This window comes from Elaeis guineensis, chromosome 7 (assembly GCF_000442705.2).
Source record: "Elaeis guineensis isolate ETL-2024a chromosome 7, EG11, whole genome shotgun sequence".
NCBI lineage: Eukaryota > Viridiplantae > Streptophyta > Magnoliopsida > Arecales > Arecaceae > Elaeis > Elaeis guineensis.
This window is the reverse complement of record NC_025999.2, coordinates 74,316,092-74,338,765: the sequence shown is the minus strand read 5'-3', so window position 1 is coordinate 74,338,765 and position 22,674 is coordinate 74,316,092. Positions and strand designations below refer to the sequence as shown.

The 22,674-nt window shown below is 36.3% G+C and overlaps 1 protein-coding gene across 1 annotated transcript; it reads right to left on the bottom strand.

The window, feature by feature from the left end:
- Positions 1-2,623: 2,623 nt before the first annotated feature.
- On the bottom strand, positions 2,624-9,584 carry LOC105049019 (meiosis-specific protein PAIR2). The gene is made up of 22 exons (XM_019851727.3): positions 9,161-9,584; positions 8,997-9,053; positions 8,310-8,406; positions 8,151-8,219; positions 7,913-8,005; positions 7,521-7,644; positions 7,304-7,373; positions 7,159-7,200; positions 6,635-6,763; positions 6,433-6,549; positions 6,027-6,069; positions 5,913-5,954; positions 5,514-5,638; positions 5,199-5,211; positions 5,021-5,091; positions 4,581-4,685; positions 4,330-4,480; positions 3,753-3,829; positions 3,580-3,634; positions 3,232-3,401; positions 2,989-3,102; positions 2,624-2,887 (listed from the first exon to the last, which is right to left on the bottom strand). Exons 1-22 carry the CDS (start codon positions 9,161-9,163, stop codon positions 2,837-2,839), a joined length of 1,818 nt encoding a protein of 605 aa, XP_019707286.1. The 5' UTR covers positions 9,164-9,584; the 3' UTR covers positions 2,624-2,836.
- Positions 9,585-22,674: the final 13,090 nt, after the last annotated feature.

Genomic DNA, 22,674 nt, shown 5'->3' with positions numbered 1-22,674 from the left:
GGCTCCTGCTCTGAGGGAATCCGATTGGAGCCGACGAATCCCGTTAAGCCTGGTCGGACCGGGCCGAGTAGACCAAACCGAGTCACTATCCTTCGTTAGGGTGTGAGTGAGAGTAGCTTGATCAAGCTTGAACTGAAATTAATTTTGAGCTTGAAAATTGAGATTAAGCTTGATTTATTTACCACTATTTTGAGTTCAATTCGACTTTAATTTCAATCATGCCAAACTCAAGTCCAATTGATCAACTTGAACATCCTAAATTAAGCTCTCATAGTTGAAGGAGCTGCAAAGACCAACCCTAATGTATGTAATAAAAGAATATTATTTGTCTTGGCTCTTTGGTCATGGAAAAAAAAAAGAATGTTGCACCAAATGTCAAAAGGTTGTTTGTAACCAGTAATGCTCTAAGAGTCACCAATTCATGACCCCATCTGCCAATTTGATTTGTAACTAACCAAATTTATGCATATTCAAATTTGTCATATGTAGGTCCAGGTCATTAAGGAGCAAACCATATGGGCCTATTAATTAAACAAATTGAGTTTAGTTTTAGATCTCTAATCGATTGAATCCAATTGACCTATTTAATAGTTGAGTCGGATCCTGCTTAACCCATTTAAAACCTATTTAACTCATCTAAAATCTATTTTAACACAACCCATTTAATCTATTTAAGACTCATTAACTTGTTTCAAATCCAAATTATTAAGACCCAATTAACTTATTATCTATTTAGTAAAAAGGTCAATCAAGCCTAGATTTTTGACTTATTTAATAAAAGGGTTGAGTTTTTTTTCTTTGTTAATCCAAACCAGGTCGAATCCAACTTGTATCCAATCCTATCCAATTGCCACCCTCAAGAGTATGCCTATCCTAATCAATCTAGATCGAATGTGACTCAAGTATTCAAGCAATGATCTAAAGATCAAACAATGTGAAAAGGGCAGCTAATAACAATCTGTGATGCATGGAAGCCTCTGGTGACATTGGTAATTTAGGAGCCTACAAAGCTCTAAGCATAAAGATTCAAATTGTCCTTCATGAACCCGAGTGATTGGCTCTGGCCATTGTAGTGTTATTGTCAAAACTATGCTATGATTTCTGATGCCTAAGCTGGCCCAATACCTTTAGATCGTTTCTTCCTTTTCATTAACTCAATGAAACTGGGATGGCCCTCACCCCCTTTCTTGAAAATAGAAACCCTAAATTAAGCTTGAACAAAGCTTGAAACTTAAATTAAATCTTGATCAAGATTGGTTCAAAACTGAATAAACATTTGATGGATTCAAAAACCAAATACATACTCAAGCTTGAGACAATCTTAACATTGTGAACCATTAGATCTAAAATCCAATCACCATATATGTGTTTCGAGCCGCCAGCTTGGCTTGTTTAGCTTGGAATATAGCCGAAATCAAGCTTTTCTGAAGCCAAGCCCAAGTAGAGCTTGAGTTGTTCAAGTCGTTTGACACCCCTACACCCAATAATTAGGTTAGAGAAACCTGTTTATTACTCTCCAAAACAGACATATATGTAATAACATATATTTGGAATTCAGATTCCCAATTTGTAAGGTCAATTTGAAACATAATTTTTTTCACTTGCATGTAGTATGAAGTTCTAGAAATAGATCCAGATGTTTTGAGTACCTGAATTTCAAATTCTTAGGAAATCCATATTGTTATTCTAGATTCTTAATCTCCTCTCTTTTTTATATGCTAGTGAAAATCTAATGTTATTTGCTTCTAAAATTGTAATATACCTTGTAGAACTCAAAAATATAACGATCAGTCTTGTGCCAAGATGCTGCATGATCTGGTCCATAATTTGTGCAATAAAAAACCTCCACTAAGGATTAAAAAAAAATATAGTAGCCATCTTTTTTTTTTTTTTATCCTTGTTTGTTTCACCGAAATGCTATTTATGCTACAACAATACGCATAAGCAAGCTCCCCCCACCCCCCGCGTGCTAAAATTGACTCATTTAAATGTGTTTATCTTAACCTTTAAGTTCAATTGCAAGGTTCATCCAATTTAGGTGGGCTTTGAGAATCAAAATTAAAGAACTATCTATAATCATCTTCCAGCATAGCATCAGATCATTGTAAAGACATGCCAACATTCCAATTAAAGTAATTTAGGCGAGAAACATCTGTCATAGAGCTTGAATTGTCAAAGAAAACACAAGTCTTTGGTAAGACAACTTAAACTCATAGTCATCAAGCAATAAGCCCCCAAAATTCCCCTAAAACTTGCATTGGGGCAAAGGGCCAAAGCAAATCACGGTCTCCCAAAATTCTTTTAACAACTTTAGTAGCAGAGGTCTCAAGCCCTCAGTTGTTTGGTGACAAGCACCTTAAGCATGCACCAAAAAACTGTCATCAAGAGGGTATTGCTATGAAGGAGATACTATAAAGTAAATTCTCGGTAGATTTAACTGGACCATTTATCAGGCAGTCCGACGTTCCGAGGATTTGCTCTCTGAAATAAACAACACTGATAACATCTAAATGCGTTGCAACAGTGGGTTTACCTTAATTATGCACACATCACATTTATTAAATCCCTTAACAAAAAAAAAAAAAAAAATCTAAAAATAAATTAATAGTGAAACAAAAGCCGGTGAAAGACTATAAGCACGCATTTCCTTTAGAATCATCAGTGTGTCTTGGAACAAAACAGTTATGAGAAAAACGGGTGCATTAGATCACAGAGATATCTTTTATCACATTTCAAAAAAATCTATTCTGAAAGAAGAAAGATGACTAAGGCCATTTACAATCTAAGCTATCCCTTTGGACTATCCACAGCTCCTTTGATGTTTATCCACCTTGTCCTACGCTTGTGCCTTCTGGCGCTTCAGATACTGAAGAATAGGCTCCTTCACCTGCCAAGGCAAACTAAATAAGTCCTGAACTCTTCCAGTCCACAGATGACTACTAGTTTCCAGTTATTAGTCATTCACAGTTATAGTGATCAAGAGCATACCGTGCTGGCCTTCCCCAGCCGCTTGTCTTGGGTAGATTCGCAGTCATCACCACCACCAGAGGTCCTACGTTTGCCTCTCTCACCATTCACTCCGCTCTCTAGAGAAGCAATTGGCTAGAACAAAATGGTTTCATTCATCAGTGCTCATTTTTTTATAAAATGTTTAAAACCAATATCATGAATTTATGACGATAGTAATGCTGAAGAATCCATCTCATAAAGTGATAACAGAAGGATAAACACCTGAGCATTGCTTGTGGGAGTGGTGCCTAGTTCCAGACCCTTCCTGTGTGCAGCCTGCCCACTCTGCATAGATCCACTCTGATATGGTTCAGATCGCCCGCGTGTGCGTGTGAGATCAGATCCAATGGAGTGGAGGCCACCGTATGTCGACCCATCATTCATAGTGTGCTCTAGTAGAAAAGAAGTTTGACGATATTGTCGTTTAAATGACTAAATCCATTATAGTAATGATTTCTAGAAAGTAGATCTACCAAGCCTACTTAATAACATAAAAATGGCCATGAAATATTATGGCTCCTTATATATAGATGATCCATCATAGTAAACTTAGTGAATCATCAGAAATACCAGGACGGAATTCTGCAGCATTGAATTCAAAAGGTTGCCCATTGGTTTCAATCTCCTGCTCAAAGTGACAGCAAGTTATGAATTGATAAGCAGATAAATAGGAATAGGATGTAGAATGCATCTTTAATTTTTCCATGAAGCATTTTTTTGGTGTTGCAAGAATGATACATTACCATGGGTGTGCTCTCCAATATTTTCTTGACCTCGAGTAGTTTCTTGTTGCTGGACTCTGAGTGAATGACTTGTTTACCTGCAAATAATTTAGTTTTCATGATTGTCATGATACATTTAGCATCTTGGATGACAAGTTACTGGACTTCCAAGATCTCAGAATTTTTGTCAGAGACGCTATAGAACAACAAAAAATTTAAAATCAATTAAAAAAGCTGGCAGTACCCAAATGATGTATGTTTACTGGATCTCCATTTACCTAAGTATTATTGTAGGGATTGGATCAAGCCAGTTGTCCGGATCAAAGTGATCAAATAAGAATCCTAATATTCTATTATTCTGTAGCTGTTTTGTGTAATAAAAACACAGTTACCTATGGCCATTCAAGCAGTTACCAGTGGATTAACTGATCCATAACACTGTCTACGTTGATTGCCCTTTTTCTTGTCAAGTTATTGTCATCCAGAGAAAGTGTATTGCAGTCTCTATTCTCACGCTTGTTTCAATTAAATGCACATGAAGAATCTAAGAGCCACCCTCCTTACAATTTTCACACTCGAAAGCATTTCAACTACTTACCCAACCTTCTGTTGCCTGATTTTTTGATATACCCATCCTGTGCCATCTTGTCTATCAATTTCCGGACAGTGCTCTGGTTGACTTGCCCATCTAGCTTCCTCTGAAGTTTTGCTACTGTGACATAATCCATGGGAAGAGCATAATATAGAGCCTGCAGCCAAGTTGGAAATATGTGATAAAAAATATTTTAGAGAAGGGCGTTCAGAACCAGGTGCACTGAATGTATAAAAATATCATAAATGGATGGTCACCTTCATGTACATGTAATCCTCATCAACTTTCTTGGGAGCCATCTCGATGCGTGGGATGTCATTCATGTCAACCTCTTCTTTCACAGCACAGGTGGAGTTGATTTCCTGATATCAAAGTATTCATTATTTTTTTATGTACTCTCTCTCTCTCTCTGTGTGTGTGTCAGTGGGTGGATGGGTGCGAAGGAAAAAATATTCGTTGCAACGGTGATACCATGTCAAATTTGTAACAAACCAATAAAAATCTTTATATTTCATCGATTGCCGTGTATTACATCGATTCCTGTGAATAATACCCCACATTATCCCTGTGTATTTCACCCATTCCCAATTTTTTATTGATTTGTTACAACGGTGACGCGGTATCACTATTGCAACGAATATTTTCTCAGTGCGAAGGGAGGGGGAAGAAAGGTGCTACTCATTCCAATAATGTTTACCTTGTTGATAGTGTAACTATCCTTTCCAGCCTTGGAAATTAGACCTTCTTTCACCAATCTCCCCACAATATCTGGAAGTGTTCAGTATATTAAGAATGTATGGTGGTCAATGAAGTATGAGAAACTTCAGCATTTCAGCTTAGAATTGACTCAATTAATGAAGTGCTCCTTCCATTACCTTCAGTTAGTACCTGCAAATTATTCCCGATAAAAAGAGAATTAAATCATTAATTGCACATTACATATCTCAGTAACAAGTGCTGTATAATTTAATGGTATAATTTAACCACAACTATTTAACATGTGCACAAGCTGGAGAGAAAGCATGACTACAACAAATAGTCCTTTTAAATTACAGTGGTTGAACAGTTAGAAGTTCCTTTAACTTAAATGACTTAATTTATAAAGCAAAAATATGGTGATTGACACAACCTATCATAATCTGCAGAATGACAACTGAATTGAATTCAAGCAAAAGATAATTGATAATTACCACTGATATGTCTGGAAAATTCGAAAGAATGTCTGCAAGATCAACAGTGTTGATGTGTCTAGAATTTATCCATTCCCTCACTCGAGTTGTCTGTTCCTCTTCATGAGCAACATCTTGAGTTTCATCTGCAATAACAAAGAGGGAAAAACAAGTCCATATGGAGAATAAACAAATGGATACTTACATTCATACAGCATAACAGAATGGAGCAAATAACAGAAAAAGGGCAACAAGATATCATATCCAGATTATATCCTTGTTGAAACAAAAAGAGGTTATGAATATGAGACTAAAAGCAAACATGTAATATCAATCCCTCGAAACAAATTGTAACTTAAAAGTGAACTTTTTTGTGAGATAACAGTTTGAAGTAATCTTTCAGAACTAAGTTACACTGACCGTCAGAAACCATGGCATTATCTTCACATGGATGTCTTTCACCTGTTGAGCGGACTAAGTGAGCTCAACAACAAGAAAGCTTAAAGGTGCAACCAGAGAATTAAGAAGAATTACCAATGGGAGCCACAATGTACTGGTCTGCATGGGATGGATGGACCTGAGATAAATTCCATGACAACTTCTCAAATTACAATAATACAAGGTTTGAACCATTTTAGATACAGGCAACAGGTTTTCTATGATTGAAGTTTTTCATTTCAGTAAAAGCAGCTTTGATCTTGAGTGCCAAGAAAATTATGGGTACTTATTCTAATTTTTATTGCATGATGAGATCTTTATAAACAATCTAGGTGCTCACCATCAATTTGATTAAGACTTTCTTCTTCCAAATTTAAGACAACTGTAAACATCAAGCTAAAAGCCTAATCCCTGCCCCCATGGAACAGCACCCTAAGTTCTCTTCTATTTAATATAATCAATCATGATTTCCTTTGCCTTAAGGACAAACGGATTAGCTTACCTCACTGTCTGAAGAGGAAGAGTCGTCCTCTTGTACAGAATCATCTCCCAAGCTCCCTTCCTCATCTTCAGGAAAATTACCATTCTCATCCTCACATGGGTCAAGAACACTCTTGACCTACAGAAGTCAGCATCATACCATAAACATTAAATCCATAATGATAATTCTGTTTGTTTAGTTCTTTTCTCTGCCTCTCCCGTACCTTCAGTGCTAATACAAAGTGTTTGCTGTTGACATTGCCCACTTCCATTTTGAGTGGACTTTTAGTCCAGCTATTAGCAGCTTCATTTTCAGAGCAGCTTCTGAAAAATGGAGGTTCATAGTCCTCAGGCTGCATTATAAACAGGGAACTTAGTTTTCCCATTACTACTAGGATGGAACAGTGCAACTTCAGCATCTTAGAAAATGTTCTTGAAGACAGTTACTGCAGCTGTATAAAGAATTGCAGATTGGTCGGAAGTAGATGTTTGAATATATTTTTGCCTAAACAAGATACTAACTGTAGCAACCAAAATTGAAGCCAAAGCAGATATGAAACAAAATAAGTTTTAAAAGTGATCAAAGTAGCACATAGAGCACTTTGGTAGTTGATTGAATGTAAGTGCCGTGAAAAAAGATTTACTCAATCGATCAAGCAAAAACCTGCGGATCTTGATTGGCTAATTAAGCTCCAATAATTAAGAAAAGGCAAGGTATATAAATTCTGGAATGCAATATAAGGCATACCGTGACACCATCATAATAAAGGAGCTTCATCAAAATGGTACGCTGAAACACAATATGATAGTTTCGTTTAGCTTACTGCTCCATGCAGATTGATACTTCAGCTGAAATCCGTTAACACTAAGCTGTACAATCTGACCATGGTTACCTCTTCTGGCATTTGGTCAAGAGTCCTCATAAGCGAAACCAGGGTCCGAACCATCTTACATGCGGAGCTCCTATAACAAAGAACACCACACATATATATACATATATGAATTTACCAAACTAGGAAAACAAGATAGGATTCTAATCATATACAAACAGAGGAACAATGCAGGGACAACAGCATCAGCTTCTACAAAAGAGTTTCTCCACAAATTTACCTCATTTGATCAGGGGTGACGTCAGACGGGTTAGTTTTGAAGGTCGTACTTTTCTTTTTGCTTCCATTGCGACTCACATTCATGGATACTTCCTCATCATTCGAACAGGCATAGCTAAACGAAACTGCAAGCATTTATCCATCCATATATTTGAGTATAGAATTCAGAGAGAGAGAGAGAGAGAGAGAGAAAGAGAGAGAGAGAGAGTAGGTAGAACAATTTGGCGCGGGAATTTAAAATAAGCAGGTCCAGGTTTTGGAACCTTCTAAACATAGGATACCAACTACATATAATTTCAACTGTAGCCATTCGATCCAGAATTAAACGGATGGTATCACGGTCCCACTCTATAAGATCAGATCACAACCCGAAACGGGAAACTAGAGACTCACAAACGTATTCCTCGATCATCGGACCCTCTACGCGTTCGCAGATACAGAAGAGAAGCGTCTTCAGGTACTTCTTCTGCAGCGCGTCGTAGACCCCTGATTCAAATCAATTTGAAAAAAGAAAATGAAATAAAAACAAATAGCGTCAAAATTATGGGAAATTACGAAATCGAATAAAATTAGATCAAAATCCAACTACTAATGAAGGAGATTTAAGGTGCGATGCATCGATCGATGTTACCTTTCTCCATCCAGTCGATCAACCTCCGAGACTCCGCATCCATGGGCATCAACTTCTTAATCTTCATCTCTGTGGCGTTATCACGACAAAGAATCATATATCTTCGTTTTTTAACGATTTTAGAGAAAATTTTGGGCTTTTGGTTGGAGAAGAGCCAACCTAAGGCCGGAACCGATTTATCGTTGAAGTATTTCTCCGGGAAGAGACCTCGGATGTAGCTGATGTTAAAGATGGCAATGCGAAGCAGATTTCTCGTCTGTTTGATCGAATAATCATCAAAAAATGTAAAATCTAGCAAAGTGTTTTCGAAATTAATCGAAAAATTAGCTGATCCGAGGATATCTCTCAATCAGAGAGCCAGATCTGAAGGAATAACAGAGGGATAGAAGGTTTCATCATCTGATTCGTGATCTGAATTAAACCCAGCACCTAGAGTTATGGATCGAGATCAGACCCCAAGGAGACATTTCTCGTCAGTAGAACTCTACGATCTAGAAGAAAACTGTCTCTAATTCCAATCCTTAAAATCCTAATCTAGCATCTCTTTCACGTAAAACAAAGTAGTAGAAACCTCCCATCTAGAAGAAAACTTCGACTAGGATTGATCTCGATACTAATCAAGCATTTAATTCGAATTCAAACGATTTCAAAGTTAATTAGATTCCAGATAGGTATAAAATTCGAGTAAATTCGTCAGAACGATAAATAATATCAGAAAATCTTTCATGAGGTTCGATCTAAAAGCTAATCATGCATTTCATTCCAAACCAAGCTATCTGAAAGCCGATTAAACCCAGAGCTCTGGATGGACTAAGAAATCCGAATAGAAATCGCTGAGAACGTTACCAGGAGCAAGGAATCCTGCTCTGTGATCTCAGCTTCCTTCACTTTCTGAGCTACAACCTGGGAACCAGAGAAGTGCGAATCAGAGAGCGCGCGTGCGCGCAGAGAGAGAGAGAGAGAGAGAGAGAGAGAGAGAGAGATAGATAGAGAGAGACTTCGGAGCTCACCATCTTGGCGGAATTCGGAAGGAGAGGAGAGCGCAGAGAGAGCTCGAACCGGAAGAATGAGAGCTCGGAGTTTCGAAAGGTGGAGACAGTGGCGCGATGGTTGGGGCTATTTATAGTCGAGGAATCAAGCAAGCTTAGAGAATGTTTCAAATTTGAAACGATCACTAAACCAAGTCAGTTGGGTTATTGGCCGCCCTTTTTCTGGTAAACGGACAGAACGGTGCATGATATTGAATTTCGGTGCGAAACATCCGCACTTGAACTTTTAATGTTACAGCAGACTCGAAGCTCCTCACTCTGCTCTGTCTCTCCTTCCTTTTCTTCTTTCCTTCCTCTTTCTTTCTTCTTCTTTTTTTTTCCTCTCTTTTGAGATAGAAGGGGGGAACCCATCTCAACGAGGAGGAGGTGTGAGGGGCCTATCCAGGATATGAACATGAGAGCCCGTTTTTTTTGGCTTAAAATAATTCTCAAAAGGTTGGATATCCTGGGAGATAGCGCTACTCCAGTCTCAACCTTTCACGTACATTATATACTGATATGAAAAGTACAAAAGGAATGGCCGTTCGGTTGTTACAATGTTCCACTTGTAGTTGTAATGTTATAATTGTTGGTTTGCTCATGCGAGCCCTTGGTCACCAAGCTGATCTCGTCCACTCAGAGAGAACCCTAGCCAGCCTTCTGAGTGCTACCCCCAGTACCACAAAGATTACTGTCCAACCACCGCTAGAGGGTACCTAAAGATAAAAAGGATATTTTGATCTCTTCCGCAATCAATAGAGAGATAAACTAATATTTTATTAGTATTTATAAGGTACAAAATAGAAAATATTTACATAAACAACAGCTGTCACATAAATGCATTTGAAAAGTTTACAAGTATAACGCATGGTCTTTACATATGCATGATGCTAGGCCACCATTTGTTGCATAGATATAGGAAACATATCCTTGATTTTAGTCTTTACAGATTCCTTGACAGTGGTATTTGATTGTTCGGATTTTTCCACATAATATGCCTGTGATGGATGTGTTTCCTTAATACTCTCCCTCAAGTGAAGGAGGTTGTAAGAGACAATGCTAAGCTAGGTGAGCAAATAACGAAATCTGTCTCGCAGAATTGACTTGGTAAATACATCTATAAGTTAAACTTTGGAGGGACCAAATCATATGATCAAGTGCCTAAGTGCAACTTTTTCTCGAACAAAATGATAATCTATCTCAACATATTTAGTGCAGATATGAAAGACAAGATTAATACTCATATGAAGAGCATTAATATTGTCACATAATAAGATAGGAGGCTGGCATAGAGGAACACTAAGATCACATAGTAGAAAACATATCCAAGTAATTTCAGCTGTGGCTAAAGCCATGGATTTGTACTCTGCTTCAGAGCTAGAATGAGAGATAGTGGGCTACTTCTTAGTTGACCAAAAGAGAATATTACTTCCAAGAAACACACAATAACCAGAAGTAGACCTTCATGTTAATGGACACCCTGTCCAATTTGCATCGGAATAGCCATAGAGACTAAGAGAGCAATTCTTGATTAAAAAAAGACCATGATCAAGAGTGCCATTTATATTGACTCAAAACAGCAAATGAAATATCTGGTCGAGTCATCATAATGTATTGCAAAGCATCAATAAGACTTCTATATGGTTGAAAATTAACCAGCAGTGGGAAAGGAGCCATAAGATCCAATTTTGTTGGTAGAGTAGAAATAGACTTACAACCACCCATTTGATGTTGAAGAAGTAAATCACAAGCATATTTGGACCGACAAAGATGCAAACCACTAGTGGTATTATGCACTTTGATGCCCAAAAAATAATGTAAAAGGCCTAAGTCTTTCATGGTGAATTTTTGACTTAATCGACCAATAAAATTATTAAGAAACATAGAATTACTATCAGTGACCATAATATCATCCACATATAGAAATAGAATTATGGTGCCCAGTGAAGAGTGAAGCATAAAAAGTGAAGCATCATGATTACTGCAGTGGAAGACAAATTATATAAGAAATTAACTAAGATGGTCAAACCATACTCCAAAAACCTGTTTTAGACCATGTAAGGCACGTTGAAGTTGACACACATAGTCAGGATGAGAGGATGAAACAAAATTCGGAGGTTGTTTCATATACGCAGGTTCTTTGAGAAATCCAGAACACATTTTTCACGTCAAGTTGCCACAATAACCATCCAAAATGAAGAGCTAACCTGATCACCAGTCTATGGGATCTGACAACAGGGCCAAAGGCCTCTTCGAAATCAATACCTTTAATTTGGTTGAAACCATTGGCTACTAGTCATGCTTTTAATCGGTCAAGGAAGCCATCTGCCTTTAATTTTATTTTGAAAGCCCATTTGCTTCCAACAAGGTTCATGTTCGGAGTATGAGGTGCAAGTGTACGCCCATGTATTGTTGTCATGAAGGCCTTGAAGTTCTTCTTACATGGCTTGTTTCCATACTGGATGAGCTAAAGCCGCACAAATAGTCCAAGGCTCCGTGGGAATAAGACTTGTATGCATATGTAGTAGTCCAGCACATGTCTTGCCTCTTGTTTGCATAGGATGAGTATTGAGAGAAAATAAATCTCTTGAAGTTGATGTGACAGTGGATAGAGGAGGAACATTAACTAGAACATGTGAACTTAAGTCAACCGGAAGTAGCTGATCATTAGATGGAGACTGATCAAGGGCATTTGAGACATTGGCCAAGGACATGTGCTTGAGAATCAGACATGTTTGCATGCTGATCGTGTAGATTGGTGTTGTCTTCATGATGCGGTGATCCATTGCAGGGGGACATGTCATATGCATCTGAAACTTGGGGACTCACTGATGTATCAAAATGCCTGGACTGCAAGAATCTAAAGCAATAGTTGGGACGAGTATTTCGGACATGAAACATGGTTTCCATGTAAAATTTGTGGTGGTTGTATGACAAGGCTGTAAGAAACTTGGCAAAACTATATGAACTTGATTGGCAAAAGGATAAATATTCTCATCAAATATAACATGACGAGACATATAAACTCGTATAGTTTAAGGTACTAGACAACGATATCACTACAGTGAAAATGATAAAAGCGATGCTATAAAAGATATTTTACGATGTTAATAAGCATCGTCAATAAGGTTTACGACGCTTAAAAAAGCGTCGCGAAAGCGTCGCCTATGTAAGAGTGGAGACGAAAAGCACCGACGCTTTTTAAAAGTGTCGTAATTTTCTAACGACGCTTTAAAACATCGTAAAATTAAATTTTAACGACGCTTTTTAGCATCGTTAATGACAACGCATCCTCCACTCTACCAAGACGCTTTTCGAAGCGTCGGCTGTTAAGTCATTAGCGACGCTTATAAGAGTCGTTAAATAGTTTTTATAAGCGTCGTTAAATTTTTTAACAGAAAAAAAAAATACATGTTTTATATACAAAAAAAAAAGAATACATACATTCCTGTACAAAATTATATCAATTATTCAAACATAAACCTGTACAATCACCACCATTCACACCAAAAACAAACTTCAATAGCAAAATTTAACCAAACCAAAAGACATTGTTTTATATAAATAAAAATAAAGTACTAATCGTCCATTACAATCAAGAGTAATATAAATAAATATAAGAATACAATAAAAATAAAATAATATCAATCTGCAGGTGGATGGTCGTCGCTGTCTCCACGTGACGTGCCGCTGTCTCGATGGGTGCCTGATGTGCCAGGAGCTTATAAGAAACATATCAAAAGCATGATTTGCATATCTATAAATAAAAATATATAGATCATTAAATTAATACAAAAATATATATTTAATAATATGTGTTTACCTAAGATGGGATATACATCTCTAATAAAGATGTAAGCCGATCAATCTGTCCCCTCATGGCCTGCATCTCGGCACGGCTCTGTCGCATCTCCTCCATCTCATCGGCACGACTCTGTCTAATCTCCTGTATCTCCACCTCGAGTCTGCGGATGCGTGAATCCTGAGCATCTGCTGCAGCATGCTGCGTATATCTACTAACCTCAGATAACTGAGTGGGGGTGACTCCTACTCCATAACCCCTCACTCGACCGTAGCGCTCTGGTCCCATCAACTCTGTGAACACCTCGATCTCGATACGGCTTTGCTGCGTAGATGCTGCGGACTCATTGTCACACTCCGCAATGAGAGATGTAGCCCTCTCCTGTATTTATTTTGAAAATAAGAGTTATACATTAATAGCTAACAAAATTAAATTAAAATCATTGCAAAAAATATAATATTAATAATACCGTACATATAAATCTCTCGACTTATGTCGAACAAAAGTATCATCCTGATGAGTATGAGTCATCCGATAAAATTCCACTTTACCGGGTTCCCTCCCATGCTCATCCACCTACATAAATAATTTTAATTTTAAGCAAACAATTATAATAATTTAAAAAAATATATGAGTATCATGATACAGACATGGTCCACGATACATAATGATATTAGTTATATAAATATTTCAACATAAAAATTAGAAGTTAATTATGAAAGTTTAAGGAACATACAAACTCCTGTCGGAGTCGTGCATAACTCTTCGACCCCGATGTATGAGGAACAGACTGAGCTGCTCGTGCAGCTCTACCAATAGCAGAATAAATCTGTAAAATAAAGTAAAGAACTTGTTATATGTATAATATATAATATACAATATAAATCAATATTTTTATAAAATATTTATAAGAAAAGATAATGAGCAGATAATATACCTGTGCCCTTTCGGAGAACCAATAATGAACCAACTCCATCCACTGATGAGGGGGTACATCAAGAGGATAATTCCTAGCAACCTCCTCCTCTGTCATACCCTGTCTCTTATAGTTCCTCTTCAATTATGCTCTATATTCTTTTCATTTGCGGTTGAGAGACTTCATTACAAAATCATGAGTGGATGGAGGGAGAACAAACTTGCTCTATAAAAAAAAAGTTAAATAAAATAAATTATATAAGTGATTAACAATTAATATACAGTATGAACATCAATTCATTACCTCTATAACTCGGATGAGCTCAACTTTGTACGTTGGAAGCATGTCATTCCATTTTGCATAGCCCAACGGACATAGCTGAGGCCTCCGAGCAACAGTCCTCAAAAATGAAGTCAATAAGCAGGCAGCTTTCTTAATTGGCTGACCTAGCTGATTGCACTCCACAATAATTCTCTCACCCTCACGCATCTGCCACACATCTCGTACTACTGTGGATCTGCGTCTGGGGCGTACTCTCTCGGATCCGTCTGTAAAAATACATAAAAGTAACTATATCATAAATATACATAAAATGAAATAAAAATAAAATTATATGAAAGATAATATATACCCTACACGTGTATCTCATCATCTGACTGATGAACAGGAGGATCGTGCTGTGCTGATGAAGGATAGGGCTCGGAATGCTGTGCAGCTGAACTGGCCTCAGACTGCTGTGCTGAAGAAGACGTACCGGCCTCTATCTGTGAAAACTGGAACTGCACACCAGCATATCGTCCCTTGCGATACATGATGTCACCTAGCATTTATATAAATAAAAGGTAGAATCAGTTAATATATGGAATAAAATAACATAATAATTAATGCAAAATATATACATCATAAATAATTATTACCAGTAACAATCAAGCAGTAGTATTTTCTTCAAATTCTGTCCTAATCAATGTCGTCGTAGCATTTAAATCATCAACTGGCATAAAATTGTAGGGCATACATTGTGTATAAGTGTCATTGTCATCATCCTCTACTTGATTTTCCATATCATATAAGTCTCTAGATTTTATTTTGATAACAGTAAACCAATCTTTATCTTTTACGTCTTGTACACAAAATACTTGACGAGCTTGAGATGAAAAAATGAATGGGTTATCCTTCAATAACACACCAGTGTGTATCAACCTTGAAAAATTTACAAATGTAAATCCATTTGCATCTTGTTTCAAACCCCTTGGTGAGTTTATGTCTATCCAATCACATCTAAACAATACTACTTTAAATTTTTCATAATAATCCAACTCATAGATATCTTTAAGTGCACCATAATAGGATTTTCCATCCGCTTCTACCATAACACCGCTATTCTGTATTTTTTTAAATTTTTCTCGTTCTCTAGTATGAAATTTAAAGCCATTAATTATGAAACCATTATATCTATTCACAATCTTGTTAGGTCCTCGAGCAAGAGCTATTAATTCATCTGAATTATTTGTCTCCATCATCTTTGATACCTAAAAAAAAATGATATGATGAAGTACTGTTGAGTTATCTGATATTAAATATGTATCAAAAATTAATATATCCCATAATTAAATATAAATCACACCTGATTCGAAAGCCACATAGGGAATAACTCGACCAACCATCGCTGTTCAATCCTTGCATTAGGACGAATGTTATGATTGGCTCATCTCTGATAAATTAAAAATTCACTGCATAAAATATAAATATATCATTTAGAACATTATATCTAATATAAAATTTAAATCTTGATGTCATGCCTTAAATATACTAACCTGCGATGGTCAGATATTATGTCACTATGAAGTAACACATAACGATGTGCTTGTGCTAAGAATTTTTGATCAAGTACAATACTTTCAGCTCTTCCCAAGAATTTTTCAGTAGTTAAGAACTTATACAGTTCTGCATTCTCCACAAAGTCATTATGCCGTTGAGGTCGACTAAAAATAGTCTCTACACCTTGAAGATATCTTGAACAAAATATCAAACATTCATCCGCAATATATGCTTCAGCAATCGAGCCTTCGGGATAGGCTCTATTTCGCACATAATCTTTAAGACGCACAAGATATCTTCAAGAATTAAATATTTATTAAAATATCAGTATACTGTTGTTTCTAATAAAATTATCAAAAGATTTAAGGTTGGCAATAATACCTCTCAATAGGATACATCCATCTATAATGTACCGATCTACCAACTTTAACTTCTGAAGCTAGGTGAATGAGCAGATGTACCATAATAGTGAAAAATCCAGGAGAAAAAATCTTTTCCATCTGGCAAAGTGTAATTGCAATATCGGATTCTAACTGATCAAGTTCTCGAGGATCAATAACTTTTAAACATAATGCCTTAAAGAATGACGATAATCGAAGTACAATTGCAACAACTTATTTCGGCAATGACGATCTTAAAGATATTGGAAAAATATCTTGCATCAATATGTGACCATCATGACTTTTAAGATTTGAAAGTTTTCGATCCTTTAGATGCACACATCGTGAAATATTTGATGCATATCCATCAGGTACCTTAATACTTTTCAAAACTCCCAAAAAATTATTTTTTCTCGAGCAGATATTGTGTAACATGCAGGAGGCACATAAATTCTATCATTAGCAAGCATTTTAGGATGAAGTTCATGTCGAATATCCATTTCTTTTAAATCAAGATGCACCTTCATGTTATCTTTGCTCTTTTCATCAAGGTTTAAAAATGTTCCAAGTAAATTATCGCAAACATTCTTCTCTATATGTATGACATTAAGATTGTGCTGAATAAGATTATGTTTTCAATAAGGTAAGTCAAAAAAGATACTTCATTTTTTCCATAAATGTTTACTGGGCTGTTGTGTAGATACTATCTGTGTATTTTTGTCATTTTCATCCTCAAAATAATTGTCTGGATCTTGAAACACCTCTACATCTATAGTACTGATACTGACTTCCTCTAGTAACCCTTCGTGTATTGAGCTTTCAACATCATCCCTTCCTCTTTTTTTAGAGAACTTTGAGTGCTTACCATAACTGTAATTGATGCCATCCATTTGTCTATGAACATCAGTTCCAAAAGGTGGAATAGGGGCACATCCCTATTCTATAGTACCATCAAATAAATCTTTCTGAAATCAAAACGGATGATTTGCTTCCAACCATCGATGATGCCCATGTAACAAAATTTACCTCCATGTTTTAACCAAATTGAATGTGTTGAATCTCCATAATAAGGACATGCGACCCGTCCCTTTGTACTCTAGTCAGATAAATTGGCATATGCTGAAAAATCATTAATAGTCCATAATAAAGCTGTCCATAGTTTAAATGTTTGGCTGTTGGAAGCATCAAATGCATCAACACCCTCCCATAACTGTTTCAATTTCTCTATTAAAGGCTGTAGGAAAATATCAATATCATTGCCTGGACCCTTATCTCCTGGAATAACCATTGACAAGATAAGTGATGATTGTTTCATGCACATCCACGGTGGCAAATTGTAAGGTATCAAAAGACTGGCCAAGTGCTGTAGGTAGAACTCAGGGTCCGAAATGGATTGAAGCCATCAGAAGCTAAGCCAAACCTAACACTGCGAACATCAGAGGCAAAATCAGGATGTCTATCATCAAATACTTTCCATTGAAGACTATCTGCTGGATGTCTCAACATTCCATCCTTTGTACGTCCTTCATCATGCCATCTTATTGATGAAGCTATTTTTGATAATGCATAAATCTTTTTCAATCTAGGTATAAGAGGAAAGTAACGCAATACCTTGGTCCGTTTCTTTTTACTCCGCATTGCATCCAATTCATTCAGTACATCGTCTCGATCTTCTTTTTGTGTTATCCATCTTGAAGATCCACATACATTGCATGACTCTTGATTAGCATTTTCACCCCGATATAACATACAATCTTTCGGACAACTATGAATCTTTTCGTATCCAAGATCCAATTCCTTTACTACTTTCTTGGCTTCATAATACGATGGTGGTAAATGAGTGCTTTCTGAAAATGCATCCTTTAATAACTTGAGCAGCACCAGACCATCCATTCAAATATTTTAAATGAAATAAATGTATAAGAAAAGAAATTTTAAAAAATTTTGTACAACTCGGATATAATTCTTCATCTGCATCTTTCATTAAGGTGTGATAACGAGCTGTCTCATCATTAGATGTATGTATAGGCTCCTCAACATGTATACGTTCCATATGCGTACATCCATCAAACATCCCAACTGTTTCTTGTATACTACTGGATTCTCCTAAATTTTGAACACCAAGTTCAAAAGTATCTGTGATCAAACCCCTTATATTATCATCTCTTGCAGAATTATCTTGTAGGTTAGTGGATCCAAAATGAGTCAGGGATTGGTTACATGATGATGGCAACATAGATTCCCCATGAAAAATCCAGTTGGTATAACCTCTTAAAAAATTATTCCATACCAAATGTTCTTCAACAATTTGTGGATCTAAAGAAGAACTATTTATACATTTCCGATATGGACATAAAATCTTTCCATTCAAACTACTTTTCTCCATACCAAATTTAATGAAGTCATGAACTCCATCTAAATATTCTTTACTATTTCTTGATTTATTTATCCAACTTTTGTCCATTGTAGGATAAAAATGATCGAACTTGCAACTTATCTAAAAATAAGAAAAATTATACAATCTATATTAATGCAATGAGTAAAAAATATCAGTCATTTCATAAAATCTAAAAAAATAATAGCTATCATCAACTAATAGGTAAAGAAGGTCCTATCCCATTCAGAAAATACATTAATTCTATAAGTCAATTACAGTAATCAAATAATATACAACAAGAGCTGTAAAAAATTTCGGCAGTATTTGTTCTTAGTTCTCCCGTATAGGGAGAACAAAAGAAAAATACCGTCCAAAATTTTTTTCGAACCCTCAGCATACCATTTAATTATTGTAATGACCTATAGAATTACTCACATTTTTAAACTGTCCATACTGGATAATCAATTGACCAATGTACATAATTCTTTTATCCGTATAAAAATAAATAAATGTACGAATACAATAGAATATGTACATTAATCAAAAGACGGGTCTATGATTCTATGCAATGCAATAGAATATTACATTATTTCTTGATATTTTTTAAAAATATCACTACAATAATGTCATGAATTATATAATGAAGATGAGCTACAAACTAATACATGAAAATTTATCATGAATGTGGGGCACACTAATATTTTCTAATATTTTTAAAATGGCATTAAAATAATATCAAGGATTATATGATAAAGGTGAGCTGCATAAAAAAATAGTTAGTGTTCCTCATTGTTTTTCTATTCTCATTTTTTTTGATTTTATTAAGCACTGTCGATACGATAGCTTATTGCCTTAATCAACAATGAACATTGGAATACGGTGAGGAACACAGTATTTTTTGGAAAAATAATTATTTATTCTTTGAAAAAATAATTAGTTATGTGATGCACCATTACAGATTAGATACTCATTTCCTTGGCTCTATAGTCTAAGTCAGAAGAAGCTTTGCAATCTGCAACTGAGTGTTGGAAATGATTTCACTATGCCTCAAATCCATGTATCCTTTCTTTGACTCTGCTTGAGCCCTTATCCTTGCTACTTCCTCATGACACCCATTCTTCTTTGCTCCACCCTCATGTCACCTCAGCTAATAGCCAATGTATGTTCATTAAATCTCAATTTTCTCCCAGCTTCTTCCCTCTCCCTCCTCCTCTTCTTCTTTACCCATTTGTTCTGATTCAAAGGAATCATATGGTTCTGTTTTGTAATGCACTTCTTTGTGGATTAAGCATGGGTATGCCGTACCAAAATATGATAATTTAATATTTAAAAGTACAAAAGCATATACATTAATGAATGCGTAAGTCAGAAAATTAATCATATAATTGCATGATAATACTAATTCAATTCAGTTCATGATAATACCAATTCAAAAAAAAGACAGAGCTGAAAGGAGTATTTATAGGAAATAAAACATATTTGTGGAATACTTGTGAAAAAAAAAATACAAGGTTGATAGCCTTGTAAAAAATACAACGTGCAAGGAAAACATATATTTTGCCCTTAAATTTAGTTCTCTATTGTTTCTGCTTTGAATTTAATTAGCATTATTTACAATATTAAGGAAAAACAAATATTTATAGCACCTCATCTCAGAATCAATTAAGACACCATCTCCAATGACATTCCTACCTATATAATGGTACACAATTCCTCATACGAGATGGTATAAAAAGTATAGCTATTTGTCATACAGCTCAATCAACCCTAACAAAATTAGCTAGAAGTAATATAAGAAGGCCATCTCATTTATGCTCTAAGTGCATGATATCTTCTTAGGCCCGTCTCCTGCTATGTCTCCTAAAATATTTCTGTCGCTTGAGAATGTATTTTTGGTATTGAAAAAATGCCAACATATATATTTTGGTATTGTCACAAGGTTATTTGATGCTGAAACTATGTTGCAAATCTTAAGATGAAGGTCAGGATTGCAAAAAGGCATTACAGTTCAATGGGATAGTACGGGGCTTGGTCTGTCATGTTGCAAATAACTATGAAGGATAAACCTTTTAGCATGCATGCTTCTTGGTCAAACTAATCAGACAATCAAAACAAAAAAGTTGTAAGCCGATAAATCAAAAGGAGATATCAACAAGAACTAGCTGCTTATTTAGTCTTATGAAGATTATAAAAACATCAAATGCAGCACTCAGAAAATGATGTAAACTGTGAAGAGATCCAATCTAGTGCTCAACGTGCTTATATCTCGAAGGAAAATTTGTCACTTGCAGTTATCTCGAAGGGAAATTTGTCACTCAGAAATTTGTCACCTGCGAAGACGGCCGTCGGGAGGGGAGAGGGGAGGAGGGCCGGTGGGGTGGCTTCGAGGAAGGCGGACGGCGTGGATGCAACGTGGACGGACGCGACAGCAGAGGGGAGCGGCGGACGGCGGTGCGGCGTGGACGGCGGGTGCGGCACCGGCTGCGGAGATTCGATGGAGATGGGGATCGGCGGAGACGGAGGAATGGGTGGGAGGGGGCGGCGGCAGATAGATTAGGGCATGGGAGGATGGGGGTATTAATTGAACCTAACGACGCTTTTTAGCGTCGTTAAATAATGACGCAAAAAAGCATCGCCATTTTCTTTATTTAACGATGTTTTTGCTAAAAGCGTCGGCAATGAAAATGATGAAATTTTACAATACTTTTAAGCGTCGTTGACCCACGATGCTTTTTAAAAGCGTCGGTATGTCAGCGCAACCTGCCGACACTTTCAAAAGCGTCGGTAAAAAATAATCGCTAATCATCCTTTTTACTGTAGTGTATCCTTTGTGAGAGTTACCATACCCAATAAAAACACAAGCAATAGAACGAGGTGAGAATTTCTCTTTCGCATATCCTCGTAGATATGAAAAGCATCGGCAACCAAACGTGTGGAGAAATTATAATTTGGGGGGGAACCACAAAATAATTCTTATGGACTCTTTATATTCAGGCATGGCGATGGAACTCTATTAATTAAAAAGAGAGCAGTAGAGAAGGCATCTACCCAAAGAGTATGAGGAGTTTTACTGTGATGTAACATTGAGAGTCCAAGTTCAACTAGATGGCGATGCTTACGTTCCACCACACCATTTTGTTCTGAAGTTTTAGGGCATGCAAATTGTTGTTGGATTCCAGAATTGCTCAAAAATTCAATCAACTCCTTGCTTTTCACATTGTAAAACTTTGATAGTTTTCTTAAAGAAATTTTCTGCCATTTTCTTGAACTTGATAAAAGAAGAAAAAAATTCAGATTTTTTCCACAAAGGATAAATTCAAGTAACATGAGCCTGATCGACAACAAATGCTGCAAGGTATTTAAATCCTTGAACAGAATCAATAGGTGCTGGACCCCAAATATCAACACGAATTTTAAAAAGAATAGAGTCAGTTCTTCTAGTTTCCAAAATAAAAGGTAGCTTAGTGCTCTTAGATTCTTGACATGAAGCACAAGACAATCTAGAACATTTATTTGCTTCAATAACATTGGTAGCTTTATTCTGAAGAAGAAAATTCAAAATCTTGTCATTGACATAACTAAGACGATTATGCCATACTTCTGGAGAAGTCTTTTGCTGCCAAAAAGAAAACAAAGCCATTTTGGAGGTATCCAGAATATAAAACTGTCCATTCCTAGCTATGTCCTTTTGCCAGAATCTTCATGGTTCTCAAATCCTTAATCACAAAACCAGACATGTTAAATTCTATAAAGCAAGAATATTCTTCTGTGAGTTGTCCAATGGATAATAAATTCTTTGCAAGATTGGGAACTAGTAACACATTATGTAAAATTAATGGACCAGTAGGAGTTGATAGTGATGAAATGTGAGCAATATGTATAATTTTCGGCTTGATTCCATAACCAATAACAATTCGATCTGAACCAGGGTAAAGATATAAAGAGATGAGTATACCTGCATCATTAGTCATGTGAGATGTAGCACCAGTGTTTGCTGCCCATCCAGGATCATTTTGCCCATCCAGATTGAAGGCTGCTAATGCTTGAGGTAGATCGTCATCTTGAAAGGCATGATCAAATTGATTCGAGCATCCTTTTGCTTTGTGACCAGATTGTTCATAAATTTGACAAACATCAGTAGTATCATTAGAGGTAAATTGTCGTGTATTAGAGTTGGAATGAGAGAATACACGAGTTTCTGCA